At 38.8% G+C, this 15,563-nt stretch overlaps 1 protein-coding gene across 1 annotated transcript in view; it reads right to left on the bottom strand.

Moving 5' to 3' along the window:
* DIP2A (disco interacting protein 2 homolog A) overlaps positions 1-10,145 on the bottom strand; it is a 56,696-nt gene extending 46,551 nt beyond the window's left edge. Inside the window, exons 1-3 of the mRNA XM_031063398.1 lie at positions 10,127-10,145; positions 8,274-8,345; positions 193-312 (exon numbers count right to left, since the gene is read on the bottom strand). Coding sequence (XP_030919258.1) covers positions 193-312; positions 8,274-8,345; positions 10,127-10,145 — 211 coding nt within the window. The remainder of the gene's footprint in view (positions 1-192; positions 313-8,273; positions 8,346-10,126) is intronic.
* Positions 10,146-15,563: the final 5,418 nt, after the last annotated feature.

The following is a 15,563-nucleotide window of genomic DNA, read 5'->3' as shown; positions in this document are numbered from 1 at the left end:
CTTCCATTTCCTCCATGCTGAATTCAAACAAAACCACTCTTGTAACAAAACAAAAAGATACTTGAAAAACATTCATTATCTCTTCCCTTCTTCCAAAGCACTACACCTTTCTGTGTGGGTGCAGGTACCATTTTACAGGCACACTTTTCCTCTGAGGACATGAGATGCCTCAGCTGCATCTGTGTCCCTTACCGGATCGGAAGCGCTCGTCCCTCGAGTTGGTGGATCGGGATTTCTGCTGTTTTGATACCCCAGCAGTGGCTTGGGAAGAGCCTGGGACTCTGTTCTCTGCTTGCAGGGATGGATCCACACCTGAAACACAGTTTATTTTAGTACAAACTCAGCTTTGCAAACATAATATCTGCTCCCCATGTCTACATTGTTTCACTACCCTCAACACTTATTCACAAGTTCAACTGGTGCAAGACAGTTAAAAAGGGCTCATCTTCTACCTGCATTTTAATCCAATTTAATCTATGCCCATTTAACAAAGCAATACTCAGAAGAATCACATTTTACAAAAATGCTGTAATTCTCTTGTAAGACCTTTGCAGATATTAATGCAGAATTACTGTCAGCTTCAGCTGTGCAGAAGCTCCTGCTGTCATCTAGGTCTGGGTGCTTCATGTACTCCTGAAACAATGATGACAGACCTTCCCAGCCCCACACAAGGTAACAAAAATAAGAGGAACTGAACCATTCTCTAGTTGTTTGCTCTGCACTGTATTAGAACAGGGCTCTAGATAAGCCAGAGCAGTTGCTTATGTTTAGGCTGGCTAATATTCAGGAAGATGAATCTGAATTCTACATTGTAGCACAACAGGAATAAAAAATTAAAGTGGTGGACAGTAACCATTAAATATTCACTATCCCTTCCCCATCCCCAAAATGAGGAGACTCTCTGCTGGCTCTTGATCCATCAATGACTATATAAATTTGGACTAGGAAATTCCATTTGCAGTTTTATTATACATCCACACTTCAAAATGTAATGTAAAAATTCCAATGCAGCTGGAAGGTTTTTTTTGCACAATCCTAACATAAATATAGATTAGTGCTGTCTTTTACAACAAACTTATATGGCTGCATCAAGGTCACTGTATTTATTCAGTCCTTGTACCACACAGGGCTGAATATATATTTAATTTCACTCCTGCCTTCCCTTGAAGAGCTTCTGCTTTCCTACCTGCCCCCAAGTCTTTTGAAAACAACACATTTTGGAAACAAAGTATTTGAACACCACATTTTCAAAATGCAAATATTTACCAAAAGCACCTCTCACTGAACTAAGGCATCATCCCAGAGGAATCTGGGTCAGTTCCTTTGCAAGGAAAGATCTCACTTTAAAAAGTAAGAAAAGGTTCACTTCTCTCTCATGGGGTTTCTGTTCCCTTTCTTACAAAGTGAGTATCAGGAAAGAAATTACCAACTACTAACAGATCTAGGAATTATAAGACATTTTTATCAGGGCGTTTCAGAGAGATATAGTCTTTACATTAGGAGTGTAATTGGATTAAATATCCCATTTCTACCTCAGTTGATGAAAAAGAGCTTTCAAATACTCTATTTAAATGTAATATCCTCGGGGAGAGTGTTTTATCATCTTCATGACAAGGTAAATTACTATCTACCAGCTTTCTTGGGTATCTGGTAAGACCTTTGGATGAACGCACTCCATAATCCCTTTCTCAACCCCTTTGCAGCTAACAGTGAGCACCTCTGGATGTTGAAGAGGCAACCTTGAGCTAGATAGGAGTTCAGTGTGTGGGAAAAATGAGCCTAAATAATAGAAAAACAAAGGAACATTTAATAATTCACACAGATCAAAGTTTTAAGAAATTAGTCCGCCTCCAGAGATATGCTCCTTTCTTTTACAGTTTGTAATAAAGAACAAACACATTCTCACTTTATCTTTCCTATTTTCCAAAAGTAAAGCTTTTTAAACAGATGACAGAATATCTACCATCAACTGCATTCCCCAATGAGATATATGGAGTCAGCCCAGCAAAGAAACCAAAGTGTCCTCAGTGGAGCAGAACAGAATGTGTGTTTACCAATATACAGACCTAACACTCCTTGAAACACTTAAGCAGAATTCTGTTTGTAATAGAAAAACAAATACAGTCTGCCAACTGAATTGATTCAGCAGGTCTGATAAGTGGTGAAAACACTGCAGAATTTTATTCCACATTTCACTTGAACAGAAGTTTTCCATAACTACAGGCCAACAGTCCAGGGGGATTTGTTGATCTGGAAACAATACACAACAACTTCAGATTTTGTTAGAAAGATCGAGGGAAGTCATCTCCTTAAGCCTGAGCCAAGCAAACAGCCAAGGCAAAGGGATAACTATGATGGTACAAAAGAGAACAGGCAGAAGGGCTGGGAGCCTCCCTCAACTAAGACTACTTAAGGAATTCTCAGAAGACATCATATCTACATCATTTTTGTGTAATTTTGTCAAAAGAGACCTTGAGTGCAAAAGATAGCAAAAGAATACCAGAACTTTTTTTTGGTGTGCCATTTCTTTTCCTCCAGGGGGGTTGTTAGTTGTAAGCAGAAAAAGAGATTCATGTTCCTCCCAATTCCTTACTCTTCCCATTTGCAATCTTGTAGTAACTACAGAGACTTGAAATCAGGACTTGTAAGAGCCCCTTTTCCACTCTGTGATCCCCTGTGGGAGGACAATAATCTGGAAAATGAGCTGACTGGTATAACCCATCAGCAGATGAAAACCTGCATGCAGGATGTCCTGAGTCATGTGCAACCCAAGCACTGCTGCTTGGCCACACCAATCCTGGGGACAGGAGGAGCAGGGAAGAAGTGACCACACATGAGTCCATGACCAACTCCAACTCCAGAACACTCTCCTCCTCTCAAGAGCAAAATCAGATTTTTGTGAATCAGAGTTATTGTGATGATGTATGTACCAGTGAATCTCAGAAGTTCCTCTTAAATTAGGATGAGGCCTGAAATCCCTGGCACTGTTAGAAACTACAACTCCATTTCTTTGGATTAAGTTTCCCTTACTTTCTCAAAGTAGGTTTCATATCACAGTGCAAAAATAGCAACAATGAATCTGAAGAATATCACTTTTTGGTAAAAATAGTAAGATAGTGCATCTGACTCTTAGGCTATGAAACTATGTGCCAGTAAAATGCTGTTCCACAAGCCTGGTGAGCTTGTTCATTTATTCTCCTACTATGCAAATCACTACCTTAGCCTTCAGCAAAAGCAGATGGGTAATTAGGTGAAGTCTCCCCACTCACACCAACACCTTTACAGAAAAGACAGACTAAAGGCACTTGATCCACTATTCACTGCATTTTCTCCATTTTTAACTTGCCCAAAGCTAGCAAGAATGAAGTCAACTAAGTGAACAATTTGCTTCTACAGAATGAAATGAAAAATAATATTTGAATTATTCCTGTATTTGTCCATTCACAAGCACTGGAGAATCAAGACTAACACTGGCATTTCAAGCAATTTTCATTTATACAAGCAAAAATGATTTTACTGTAAGAGCAGGGAAGAGCTGCCAGGACAAGGAAGATTCTCTGCTGGCATCAGTGGGAAGGATGAGCAGCTAAAGTCATTAGGTGGGGAGAGAGGAAATTTTCAAAACATAATGTATTAAAGAGCTCTGAAGAGAGGAGAGGGGAAGAGGGAGGCCAAAGGGGAAACTTCAGACTCTCTGTACATTATCAAATCTTCCTGCATCTATTGAACTGGGTCTGGAAATAAGAAAGGAACAAATGACAGCAGTCAGGTTCAAAGTGCAAAAAGAAAGGAAAAGGTATGACAAGGCAGAAAAGCAGAAGGTGGAGGTCTGGCTCTGGGGCAGTTACTGAGTATCCAATTCTCACTCAAGTTCAATGGTACCATCCTTTACTGTCATATCCCATCTCAGAACATATTACCTGCTGTACACACATTTTTTATCTTCAACATCCAGTTTTGGAAGTGTTCACACCTTCCAGATTAGAGAGACTGAACAAGGATTTACCCAATTGTAATTTATTACCCAGAAAATGGTATCAGAAACTCAAGAGATTAGAAATAATAATGATAACACAAGGCATTGTACACATGCATTATGTTTGACAATCTTCCATGATTCTGTAACATTTTCCTCTACTCAAGGAAGTAAATTCCACCTCCTATGCTTCCATGTGGAGCCTATGAAACCATTTTAAGGGCATTAACACTTTCCATTCAAGGAAGCATGGAACAGCAGCAAAGAACACAAAAGCATAGAAGCCACTTGTTATAAATTCAATGAAACCAAAATACAAGCCAGGATTTGGATCCAATTCAGAGAATCCAAACACTGACTAAACCACCTCAATAAAAATAAAAAGTAAATGTGTCTCTTACTCACAAGTAAGAGAGACACTTATTTAGACTCTATGACAGACTGATCAGCAGAACACCCACAGGGCATTAGCTAGAGCTTAAATTTCTCAAAATAATAGTCCATTTTAAGCAGCAGTTCAGGAGGTGCTTCACAAGCAGCCCAGCACTCCTAATGTGAAAGGATGTACACTGAATTGAAAAGGCACAGGAATAGCAATCTCTTGATATTTTGAGAAACTGAGCAATGAAGCTATAAACTGCTTTTTAACTAGCCCATGTGAACATATTACACTTTCACATACCTCATTTAAACCAAATACACCAAGATCCAACCAAATTAGCCAATTAAAATGTGGACATCCTTTGATCACAACCATTATGCCCATAGTATAAAGTGAGAATTTTAACTCATAGCACCAAGAAAGGTACTTATATGTTTTCCCCTTAAATTACAAGAATTTATAAAGCTTTTGTAAACTCCAAGACACCAGACCCAGTTGCACATTCCTTAAAATTGGAACTACAGGTACTAAGTGCTAGAGGAATATGTAAAACTCCCACTCTAATTGAATGAGAGGCTGATTTGTGGGTACCTCTTACCCATAAAGATGAAAAAACAAAAATTACAGTCATACAGAATTACAGAGCAACCCAGGTTGGAGGGACCTCGCAGATCACCTGGTGCAGCCAGGAATAGAAAGCACATGTATTCCTGGTAGCAGCAGAAATATTTTTCAGAGACATAAAACCATGAAAACGTAAGAAAAATAGAAGTATGGGACATGCCAGCCTCAACCAAAACCAGAGGAGGCTTCATTATAATTTTGCATTAAAATAAAAATTTGAAAATGGTCAACATTGCAATTGTGCTGGAGCAGGAGTGCTAAGGAAAAAAATAATAAAAGAAATAATTTTAGAGTGGAATCACTGTGACCCCAGAGAAGAAATGAAGTCACTCACCAAAGTGTTCTTCTAGCACTAACTAAATACAGTGAAATAATTTCCAGGGACTGCTCTGTAAAGCAGCACCAGGACACTAACTGCAATTGCAGCCTCATTTATGCAGCCAAAGAGGCAAATTGAAAATAACCAGTAACACTGTAAAAACATCAGTAAGAAATCAGGATAATCAGGAAACCACCATCACAAGGCAGGAGTTTTGCTTGAGGTGTTAGAAAAGCAGCTTAAGACATCACCTGCCCATCAGGAGAGGACACTCACTGTAAATGCTGCTTATTTTATTGTGTTATTTCTGAATGGTTTTTACATCCCAGCTTTATCCGCATTCAAAATCACCCTCTGCCATGTATCTGATGTTATCCATCACTCAGAAGCTTCATCATGGAGCATGCCAGATTGCCTACAGATATAATTAATTATTTCCTCAGAGTTTTATCTGTAATTTGCATGCAGAGGTTGACTGAGGAAGCCAATTACTGACTGTTAAATTTTACTTCATTAAAATAATTAATTACTGTTTAATGCTTGCTATTACTCAACACTTGTTTTTGATTTTGCACAGTGCACTTGGTTGGATCAGTGAAAAATAACTCGTTCCAGTTATTATTTCCATATAATTACAGAGTTTTATGGTTCCTAAGCAAAATCTTTACATTTTCACTAACTTCATCACTGCAGATTTAGAACTTTAGAATACAAAACAATCTACAGGAATGAGACTCTTGAATCACAGGGTGCCCTGCTTAATTTTCCTGTTAATTGAAAATGTGCTTTGCAGGCACTTCTGTCTTTTTCTGTTCCCCAAGCCCTCTGTGGAGTTGTTTAACACTGTCTGGGTAATGATTTGGCTCCCCACAGATTCAGCTATAGAGTGCAGCAGAACACAGCCCAAACCATTTTAGATGGCATTGAGAGAGCAGGAGTTTGCGCATGATTAGTCTGTAGGTAGCACTTGATGAGGTGTAACAGGGAAAGTTAAACTTCCAGAACCCAAACCTATGATCATGCAAGTGCACTTTTAAGACAAAGCTGTAGAAAGACATGATTTAGTGCTGCTGGGGACATCAAATCACAGAGCAAGAACTCAACAAATGTAAAATGCTGACATTCATCAGTCTGCAAAAACTTGATAGATACTGAGCCTTATGAATTTTATCAGGAATGCTGCAATTAAATTGTTAATGATAAAAACCTTCTGCAGGCTCAAAGCCTTTGGGACTCCCACACACTATTCTGAGCCATGCTGGAGCTGTGTCAATTAAGGAAATTTCAAGTTAGAACTGGGTTAATGGAGCATATGTCAGGAAACTGAACCAGACAGTTAGCTTAATGTTTTAAGCAAATTTTATCTTTTTGCCAGAGCATCATTCTTTGTGCTCAGAGGCAGACAGTCTATTCATTTTTTAGCATATTAAAGCTAGATTCCTGTCAGCTTAATGCTAATCTAGGCAGAAGTGGTAAAAAAAAATCAGGTAATCTGGTACTTCTTAGAAAATGTGGTCTCAAGCAAGTAGGACAAACCACAGGATTTGCTGACTCATTAAACTCCTGCTTAAGGCGATTAGGGAAAATATAGCTGAACAAGGAGAAAAACCTTTCAGCAGCTGAAAATCTAAACTTACTTTAAGGAGTATGGCAGACAAAGTACTGGAGTTGTCTAAGCTATGCTTGAGAGCTCAGTACTTGAATATTTGTGCAAACAGCCTTGTGAGAGCTGAGAAGGAAAAAATATAAAGTAAAACCCCCATGTCAATAGAAAGGAGTGAAGGCAGAGTAAATCAAAGATGGTGAGAGATTAAACAAGAGACAGAAATCCTAAGACATGACTTTCTAGGAGACAAAATGCATTGACAGAATATTTCTAGTAATTGCAAATCCTCAGTCAAAATCCATACCTCACCTGGTCTCAGAATCTTTAACTGAGCTCAGTCAGAGGACAGGGTAGTTTGAACAGAAAACTGAGAGTTCTTTCCAGAAAAATGGTGCAAGGAGGAGAAGCTGTGGCAGCTGAAGCTAGAGCTTGCTGCTGACTGTCAGTCATCCTAAAAATCCAAACTGCTTCTTTGCAAGAAACAAGCCATTTTAAAGAAATGAGTTTGGTTCTACTTGGCCTACAGAGATTAGAAATTTGCTAAGGGAAAACCTACATCTATTCTTAAATAAATCCCCAAACCCAAGTAAAAACCAAAACCACAAAAAAGAAACATTTGCTAAGAACCCCATGATGAAACATCAGATTACATTCTGACAGTTCAACACTGTCTCAGTTTACAGTGTCTCATTATTGCTTCCACTCACCTTAGTTTTCGTCTCATTTTCCCTTATCTTACAATCTGTCAAGCTATGGAAAACTGGGTGATTACAGAATACCAAATCTCAGTGGCAGCATAACAGCCCTAAATCCTGAGTGATTTCAGAGTCCTAGCATAAAAACAAATTTTATAAAGCTGGGCACTTAGGTTTTGGCTGTGGATGATGAAGTCTGATAATAACCAGCTTCAAAAGTAATAGTTTATATATAAAAAGGTCAGTAGTTTGAAGAAACAGAGGGGGTGAGGGAGTGTGTGGAAATGGGGTGAGGCACAGGGTGAATGCAAAAACCAGCACATTAAAGCATGTGAGGACCACTGAGTATATTCATCTAATGAAAGCAGTCGATTTGCTTTTAGCAATAACTTTATTAATTTCTAAAGTTATCTTAAAGTCTCAGATGCACTTGTCAAACTGAAGTTTGCTGACAAAAATGTTACCATTTAACATTTCATATAAAACTATAAAAAATATCTATTTCAGGCTTTTTCCTTGCTCTGCACTTCTCTGTGACAGCCATTTCCCACTGCTGGTTAGATGCCATATCAAACACTATTATAATTCATCCAGTCTATTTAGTGAGAACTTTTCCATTTTATATTTTCACAGAGTTGGCACAAAGGTGTAACTTACAGGCAGTTTCTCACCTTGAATTAGTGGTATGTACCGTGCTAACAGCTTTGCCCTCTTCTTTTCATATCCTTTCTGAGTGATGTCTCCTAAAGAAAAGAAGAAATAAATACATGTTGTTTGGAAATTCTACATTTAAATCTTTGCAACAAGAACATTCTGTCAGCAACATACTGGTGAAAGAGTTTAACAAAGCAAACTATGCAAGGAAAACAACAACAACAAAAATGCATTAATTACATGTATATATGGATTCAGCCTACCTCTGGCCAAGTAGAACTCCTTTTACTCAGTCAGATTTTACACATAAGAGTCCTTACTCTGTATTTTAAAATGATTCTCAAGTACTTTGCTTAATCCATAAGGACTGTGTTTAATTTTTCGCTTAACATTCTTTATTTCCTGAAATATCTGCCTCATTCCTATATCAGACAACACTAACAGACACACAGTAATTTCATTCTGCCATCCCCAACCTCCATCCAAGTGAATATGCATAATTTCAAGCTATTGACACTCTCCCAAAACAAGCAATGGGAATTCAAAGACATTGTCCAAAACAGGTAAGAAAAACAAATGCACACCTTGGAGTGCTTCAATTATTGCAGGTATTTCAAAATACCATCCGCCAGTTTTTCTTCATAAACCCACGTTAGCAGTATGTACAAAATTTGGGCATAAGACAGAAATGACCATTTTTCTTGAGCAGAAAAAAAATAGCAGAAAAATTACGCAGAAATATAATTTAACGTATATATAGTATTTAAGAATGAGAATTAGATCAAACTAAAACAAAGCACTACAAATGCCCAAGCATATTCGTCTGCCTGGGAACATGTGGTCAAAATGACAAACTACACTTTTTATGAAAAAAAAAAGAAAATTATATCAGAAGATACTTTCTTTCACAAGAAGAGATGCATAATTATCAATTATGGAAGAAATAAAAAACCCAATCCAGAAGAAGCACCAGTAAGAAGAACAGCTTTTCTCAAACCGGAAGTAATTTGGAAGACTAAAGCTCAGCAAATTCTTAAAGGATCAAAACTGTACCTTACACAAAAGCGCTGCACTGTAAGCTCAGTGAAGACACCAATTTGCACAGCTTCATAAATGCTCCACATAATCCTTATCCCAGCCCTGTGTGCAGCTCAGCCTCTGCCAGGTACCACCCAAGTGCACAGGTAAGCCATGATCAAAAGGCAGGGCTCAAGAGAGAGTCCTATTCAAGCCAGAGTACTTCACACGCTGGCATCCTGCTGCACTTGGAATTCTTTGATTTTGCTGGAATGCTGACTTGAAGGACTTTCCTTGAATGAGGTTAAGCAAAGGGCAAAGTCAGAAGCATCTCTGTCGCTTTCTGCAGCGCCGTAGCAGGTCGAGCTGTGCTGCCCAGCCAAGCTGGGCTTTGTTCCTTTCTCCGAAGCCTGGGGGTGGGGCTCCTCCTAACAACTGTTCCCCCCTTGCCCCCAGAGCCTCAGGGGGATTCACCCATCATATGGGGTTTTTGTGATCCCTCATTTCTTCCAAAAAGAGCCACTTGGCCACATTGGTACACTGGGGCCACAGCTGCTGTCATTTAGCCTCACTTACTCCTGAGTCACTGGATTGCACAAAAGCAATCTGAGGTTCCTCAGCAAGGCAGCTGGGAAGCCTGCATAAAGCCAGACACTGGGCTGAGCAGTGAGAGCTCTGTTTGGAAGAGATCTTTACTTGAAATATCTGAAGTATCATAAAGTATACATCGTAAAATATGTCAGAGGTACCACGAAAATTAGACTAGACAGAGATGAAAGTGGTAGCATTTCTTAAAATGATCTATAAAAATATATTCTTCATTAGTGCACACAAGAATCTGTCATGTAGTTACCGTGCTTCTGCCCAGGCATGGTTCTATTCCACCATGTTAGCACTAGACCCAAGAGAATCTTAATGCCAAATTCACTAAATGGGACTGAAAATGGATCTGTGAGAGTCTGGCACTTGCTAAAGATAGGGAAATGGCTCCTGGTCCCCAGTTTGCAGAGGTCAAGAGCAGAAACATTTCTAAATGAGCTGACTGTACATGAAACGTGCATGAACCTAATCAGCTGGATCAGCTCTGCAAGATGAAACCTTTAATAACTGCACTGTTTGGCCACTGGTGAGCACAGCCACAACTGCAGGTCCATCACCTTGGCTGCAGAAACCTTTGCCAGTTCCTTCAGGATAAAGTCAAGGGCAACAACACTGGCTTCTGCCTCAGAGGTGGCTCCTGGGTGGCTTGGAAAGGCAGGCAAATTGCCAGTCTAAGACATAACTCACATGTCATCTGTAGAAGTATTTAAAGCATACCTCCCATGTTTCTGGGACAGGCTGTCACTGTATTTGAAAAGGTGGTGGAAGAATCATTTCAGCAGACATCATTGCTTATTCTACGTCTTAAATAACCTTTTTAAGAAAAGATGCTAAAGACGAACCGAAGATCAAATACAAATCCTTTAAGAAAAACTACAGAAACACTGGAAAAGATGGGAGAAGGTTAAGGAACAATGTCAGAAATTAAACAATCTAAGGAAAACTGGAAGTGGTTTGGGACATATTTTCTCCATATGCACACCTGTGAGCTTCAAGCTGGGACACATACAGGAGTGTTCTGCCCTTGATTCTGCCCATGACAGTTCACAATCATTTTTATTTAACACACAAGCTTTTATCACCACCTAAATCTAGGAACCAGAAAAACTCCTCCAAACCTACGACTAGTACCCATTCCAAGACTTACCTGGCACATGTTCACCCAGACATTACACTTATGTAAACCAGGCAAAAGCCAAACTCATCAACAGGCAATAAAGGAACTAAAAGATGAAAATCATTACTTGCAATCAAAGAAAGTTTTGGATCTCCAAACTGTACAGCAGCCAACGCTTGCTGCCATCCCTGAAATATAGACTCTGATAGTTCTGTGCCTACCACATCTGGTAGGTCGACTGATACCTTAATTTAGTTGGCATATGATGAGCTAAGTGAAGTGTGAAAACATCTTGATTGGAATCTTTCATATTACAGGAATCTCTTTAAAATGGAAATGACATCTGATCATTTCATATGGTGATGCATTTGACTAAGCCATTAGAAATTCTATTTCAAAGACCCTATTTGAAACATCCTGAGAGCATCTCCATGCCTTTAAAGCAGCATTAGAAATTTAGCACAACTTCACTAAAAATGCACGGTACTGGTAATTCCTAATTTGCAGCAGGACTTGCACCCCTTTGAGGGAATTGAAGTTATTGAAGTATAAAACTTGTCTGATGTAAAAGAGGCAGCATGGAGATACACAACTATACAAATGCAGAATTTCATTAAACCTTTGCACATACAACAGAATCACTGACACATCAAGCTCCAGACACTAAGCAAATACTGATCAGCTAATTATATGTATCTTAATGATAGAAATGGAAGGAATTTGACCAGTATGTTAATAGCAAAGGTTTGGTCTTCCACTCTGTTGACAATTACACAGTGGGATTACACACTATATTTTACAATACCATTAATTGCCTAATAAATTATAGAAGGAATTATCAACACTAATAAACTTAGTTTGATCAAGCCATTAGGAATTTTGCAATTGACAAAGCAGTAACATTTAGAATAAGAAAACTGGAAATTAGAATAAGAAAATTCTATTCTGACACATTCACATATCACATTTTCACCTTGAAGTTTCAAAGCATTTGCAGGACAAAGGCACCACTTGTATTTTAGAATTTTAAAAAGCCAAGGATGGGTGAATCCTGCAATTCAGAGACGATGTGCAAAGTCAGTGCATTCCAGGTTATTCTGTTCCATACAACCCATACTTGGGAAGTGTAGGCAGGGAGAAGAGAGAGCTGCTCCTTTTAAACTCTGCCTGGCTTAAACACTTATTTGTTTCATCTGCCAGGACTCAGCATCTGACAGTGCAAAAGAAGGCTAAATAACCAGATCACAAAAGCAGCCTCAGCAGCAGTTTCTAGGCTCAGTTAAGCCAAATTAATGAATTCTTCTTCCCCTGCTGCAGTAAATCCTTAAGCTTGGTCCACAGGGAGAGAGGAAAAGCTCCAACTCTGCCATTTCCCTTCTATGCTGCTGGAGCTCCCTGCAGAACACAGACAGACTGACAGCTGCCAGCTCTAGTACACCTGTGGGTGAACAACCACCAGCTACCACTTCCAGTTCCCACTAGGATGGAGATCAGTAACTTTGCCATCCCCTTCAAAAAGCTCAGGAAAGCTACATACATGGGGAGGAAGGAATGGGAATCCTCTGGCCCATAGGGAATGTACTGTTCTGCTTCCACAAAAGCCAACAAAAGCAGTTGGGGAAAAACAGACTAGGAGTGGTCAGGCAGATCAATGGACAGGATCTTTAAACTTCAAGCCAAAAATCAGGGCTTGATGTTCACTTATGAATAACTCTGACATGGTTATTTTGGTAAGATTCCAAAGTGAAAAGCTTTAGAAAGAATGCTGTACACATGCAATGTGCTCTCCATCATGGAAATGCCATTTCAAAACAATCAAAATCTCAGTGTACTATAGAAATGAAAAGAGAGTTTCTGTTTGTCACTTCCCAACTGTATCAAGAATAAAATACCAAAGTAGAATAACTGTCTGACATGTAGTAACCAACTATTATAATGAACGAGGCCAGAAATAATTATCTGAACTGAGTCATTCTATGGTATCCCAAAAAAATTCCATGAAAATGCTCTCTAGATCTGCCTGAAGATGCAAATCTAGAAACAACTAGGTATGGAGAATCAAAGAAAAGCCTCTCTAAAGCACAGCTTCTTTTCCTTTCACATCCTTCACAGACTCATTATATAATGCATAGTGATTAACACAATGAAGATCCTTAACATTATCAAACTGGTATGAAACTTTATTTTCACGGTGTATTTTTGTATGTCAGCAACACTGATTTTTTTTTTCCTCCCCCCCACGAATATACAAAAAGTTACCCCAACAGCCACAGATATTTTACAGGAAAGAGAGCATTTCATACTTACTACTTGCAAAAAGCTCATATTTAAACTTTGGTAGCAGTCACAAAGATCAGAGCAAAGGCGCCATTTGGCCATGATGCACCACACTAAAGACTCAAGCAGACTGATTCAAAAATCCATGACCATGGAAATATCCAACTCATTTATGAAACCATAAAAATAATTTAAAAACCCACTAGCAAACCCCAAAACACTCCAACAGCAGCACAACACTCAAAATTCACCAAGTATGTTAAAACATACAATGAGAAGGTCTGTAACCTGCAGTGTCTACTCCATACACAAGTCATTTCAATTTGTAAACTATGAAACTTTTTCAGTGGATTTCTAGGTCTCAGCTTCAGATTTGATGAGCTTCCTGACACAGCATTACCACGTCCTCACATACACTGTAAAACCATGTTTTTAGGAAAAAATTTACAGTTAATCCTGAAATAACAGGTGAGGGGGGTGTCTACAGAGCAACATTTTATGGTGAATGCAGACACTTTGACTTGTTAAAATAAAACACTGGCATATTTAAAAAAACCAAACTTCATCAGCATTCATGTTAAAGCTACATAAATAACATAATACAATATAATTTTACTAAGAAATCAGACCTCACTGATATATTGGGTGCACATAAGTCATCTGACAGGATCACAAAGAATCAGATGAATGATTCAGAGATCCTGGCTGAACTACAGAATGATAAACTGAAAAGAAAAAAAAGAAACCAGCTGAATTATTCACAGAAGGAGGCAGCAAAGCAAGCCAGCTGGTGCACACAGACATCCTCTCATGGCAGGAAAAAAAAACCATCAATCCCTATTAGGACAAGAACAGTTCAGTGCTTGCACATTTGGGACGCCCCAGCATGGGTCCCTGTGGTGGCTAAACTTATTTACAATTTATTTCCAGTTGCAACACTACTCATTAAGTGTATTTTCTGATGAAATGGAGCTCTCCCTGAACAGCATGAATCAAACATTGGCAACAAAATGTTGAGCAGGGAGGTTGGACCAGATGACCCACTGTGGTCCCTTCCAACCTGGCTCCACAGAAACCTGTGGTTTCTGCCAACTGCACCTTTTTCCTTGTTTATCTGTTAAAAAGAGCCCAAGGAAAGGCAGGTTTGGTGTCTGCAGGCTCAGATGCTCAAGCCCCCAGCCAGCACCTGTTTGAGGTTGAATGTAACATGCTGATCTCAGGCTGCTGCCAAGGCAGGGGCTCAGCAGCAGAATTTTCTATAAACTAACGTTTGTTAAAACCTTATTTGTGAAATGCATCTTTATCACAATAAAGTATTGAACACAAGAATCATTTTTAAATCAGCTGCTTAAGAACAAAGCATGTTAGGGAAAAAAGGTGAATCAACTCCAGTACTATACAGACACATTTCCAGAATCTACCATGCAGCGATACCCATAATCAAAGGCCTGAAAAATAGTCTTTTGCAGTAACATATCCTTATCAAAATTAATGATTATCTGGAAGAGACAGGTTGGCAGTACCTTAAGTCACTTATTCTTCCTTACCACATCTGCCTAATCTTTGCAACTGCTGTTTCCCAAAATATGCATATGGATATGGATTCTGTCCTGCATCTTTTGATCCTGAATCCATGTATTTGATGGCATTGCCTCTGAATGTCCTTACCAAGCTACTTGGTTATTTACCTTTACTAGTCCTACTGTAAGAGAAAAAGTATTTGATTGTCAATTGCGTGAGAAATGCAAAGCGCCTTTAACTGGACCAAACCTGAGAAATCTACTAAAAATGCTGCCATTTGGGAGGTGGTCACATTTATAGAATCAGAGAATGGTTTGGAACCTTAAAGCTCATCTAGTTTCAATACCCTTCTATGGTCAGGCAATCCTTACACTAAACCACGTGATTAATTATAATTTATAGTTATTATATAATGAGTGCTATAATACCCACAAGGTTATCAAAGTATTATAATTTACAATTATGATTTTATAATTAATTTATAATTCCCTTGTTAAGGTCATATCATTAAACTGCTTTTCAATTCATTCATAGTGACTTCTCACCTTTCCAGCTTCCTACTATCACATCACTAACTCCAATACCTCTCTTTCCAGGACTCCCCCATGGGAATTATTCACAAAAGATTTTGGTCCATCCAAAAAGCTGTAGTCTCAAGTCTTCCCTATTCACAAAGACTGACCTCCTTCTGTCCTAGGATATGCTCATGTATTTCCTGCCAAATTATGCCTCTGATTTTCTGGTGGCCAATTTCTTACTTTTTTGAATCTGGGAA

This window comes from Geospiza fortis, unplaced genomic scaffold (assembly GCF_000277835.1).
Source record: "Geospiza fortis unplaced genomic scaffold, GeoFor_1.0 scaffold390, whole genome shotgun sequence".
Taxonomy (NCBI): Eukaryota; Metazoa; Chordata; class Aves; order Passeriformes; family Thraupidae; genus Geospiza; species Geospiza fortis.
This window is presented reverse-complemented; position numbering and strand designations above follow the sequence as displayed.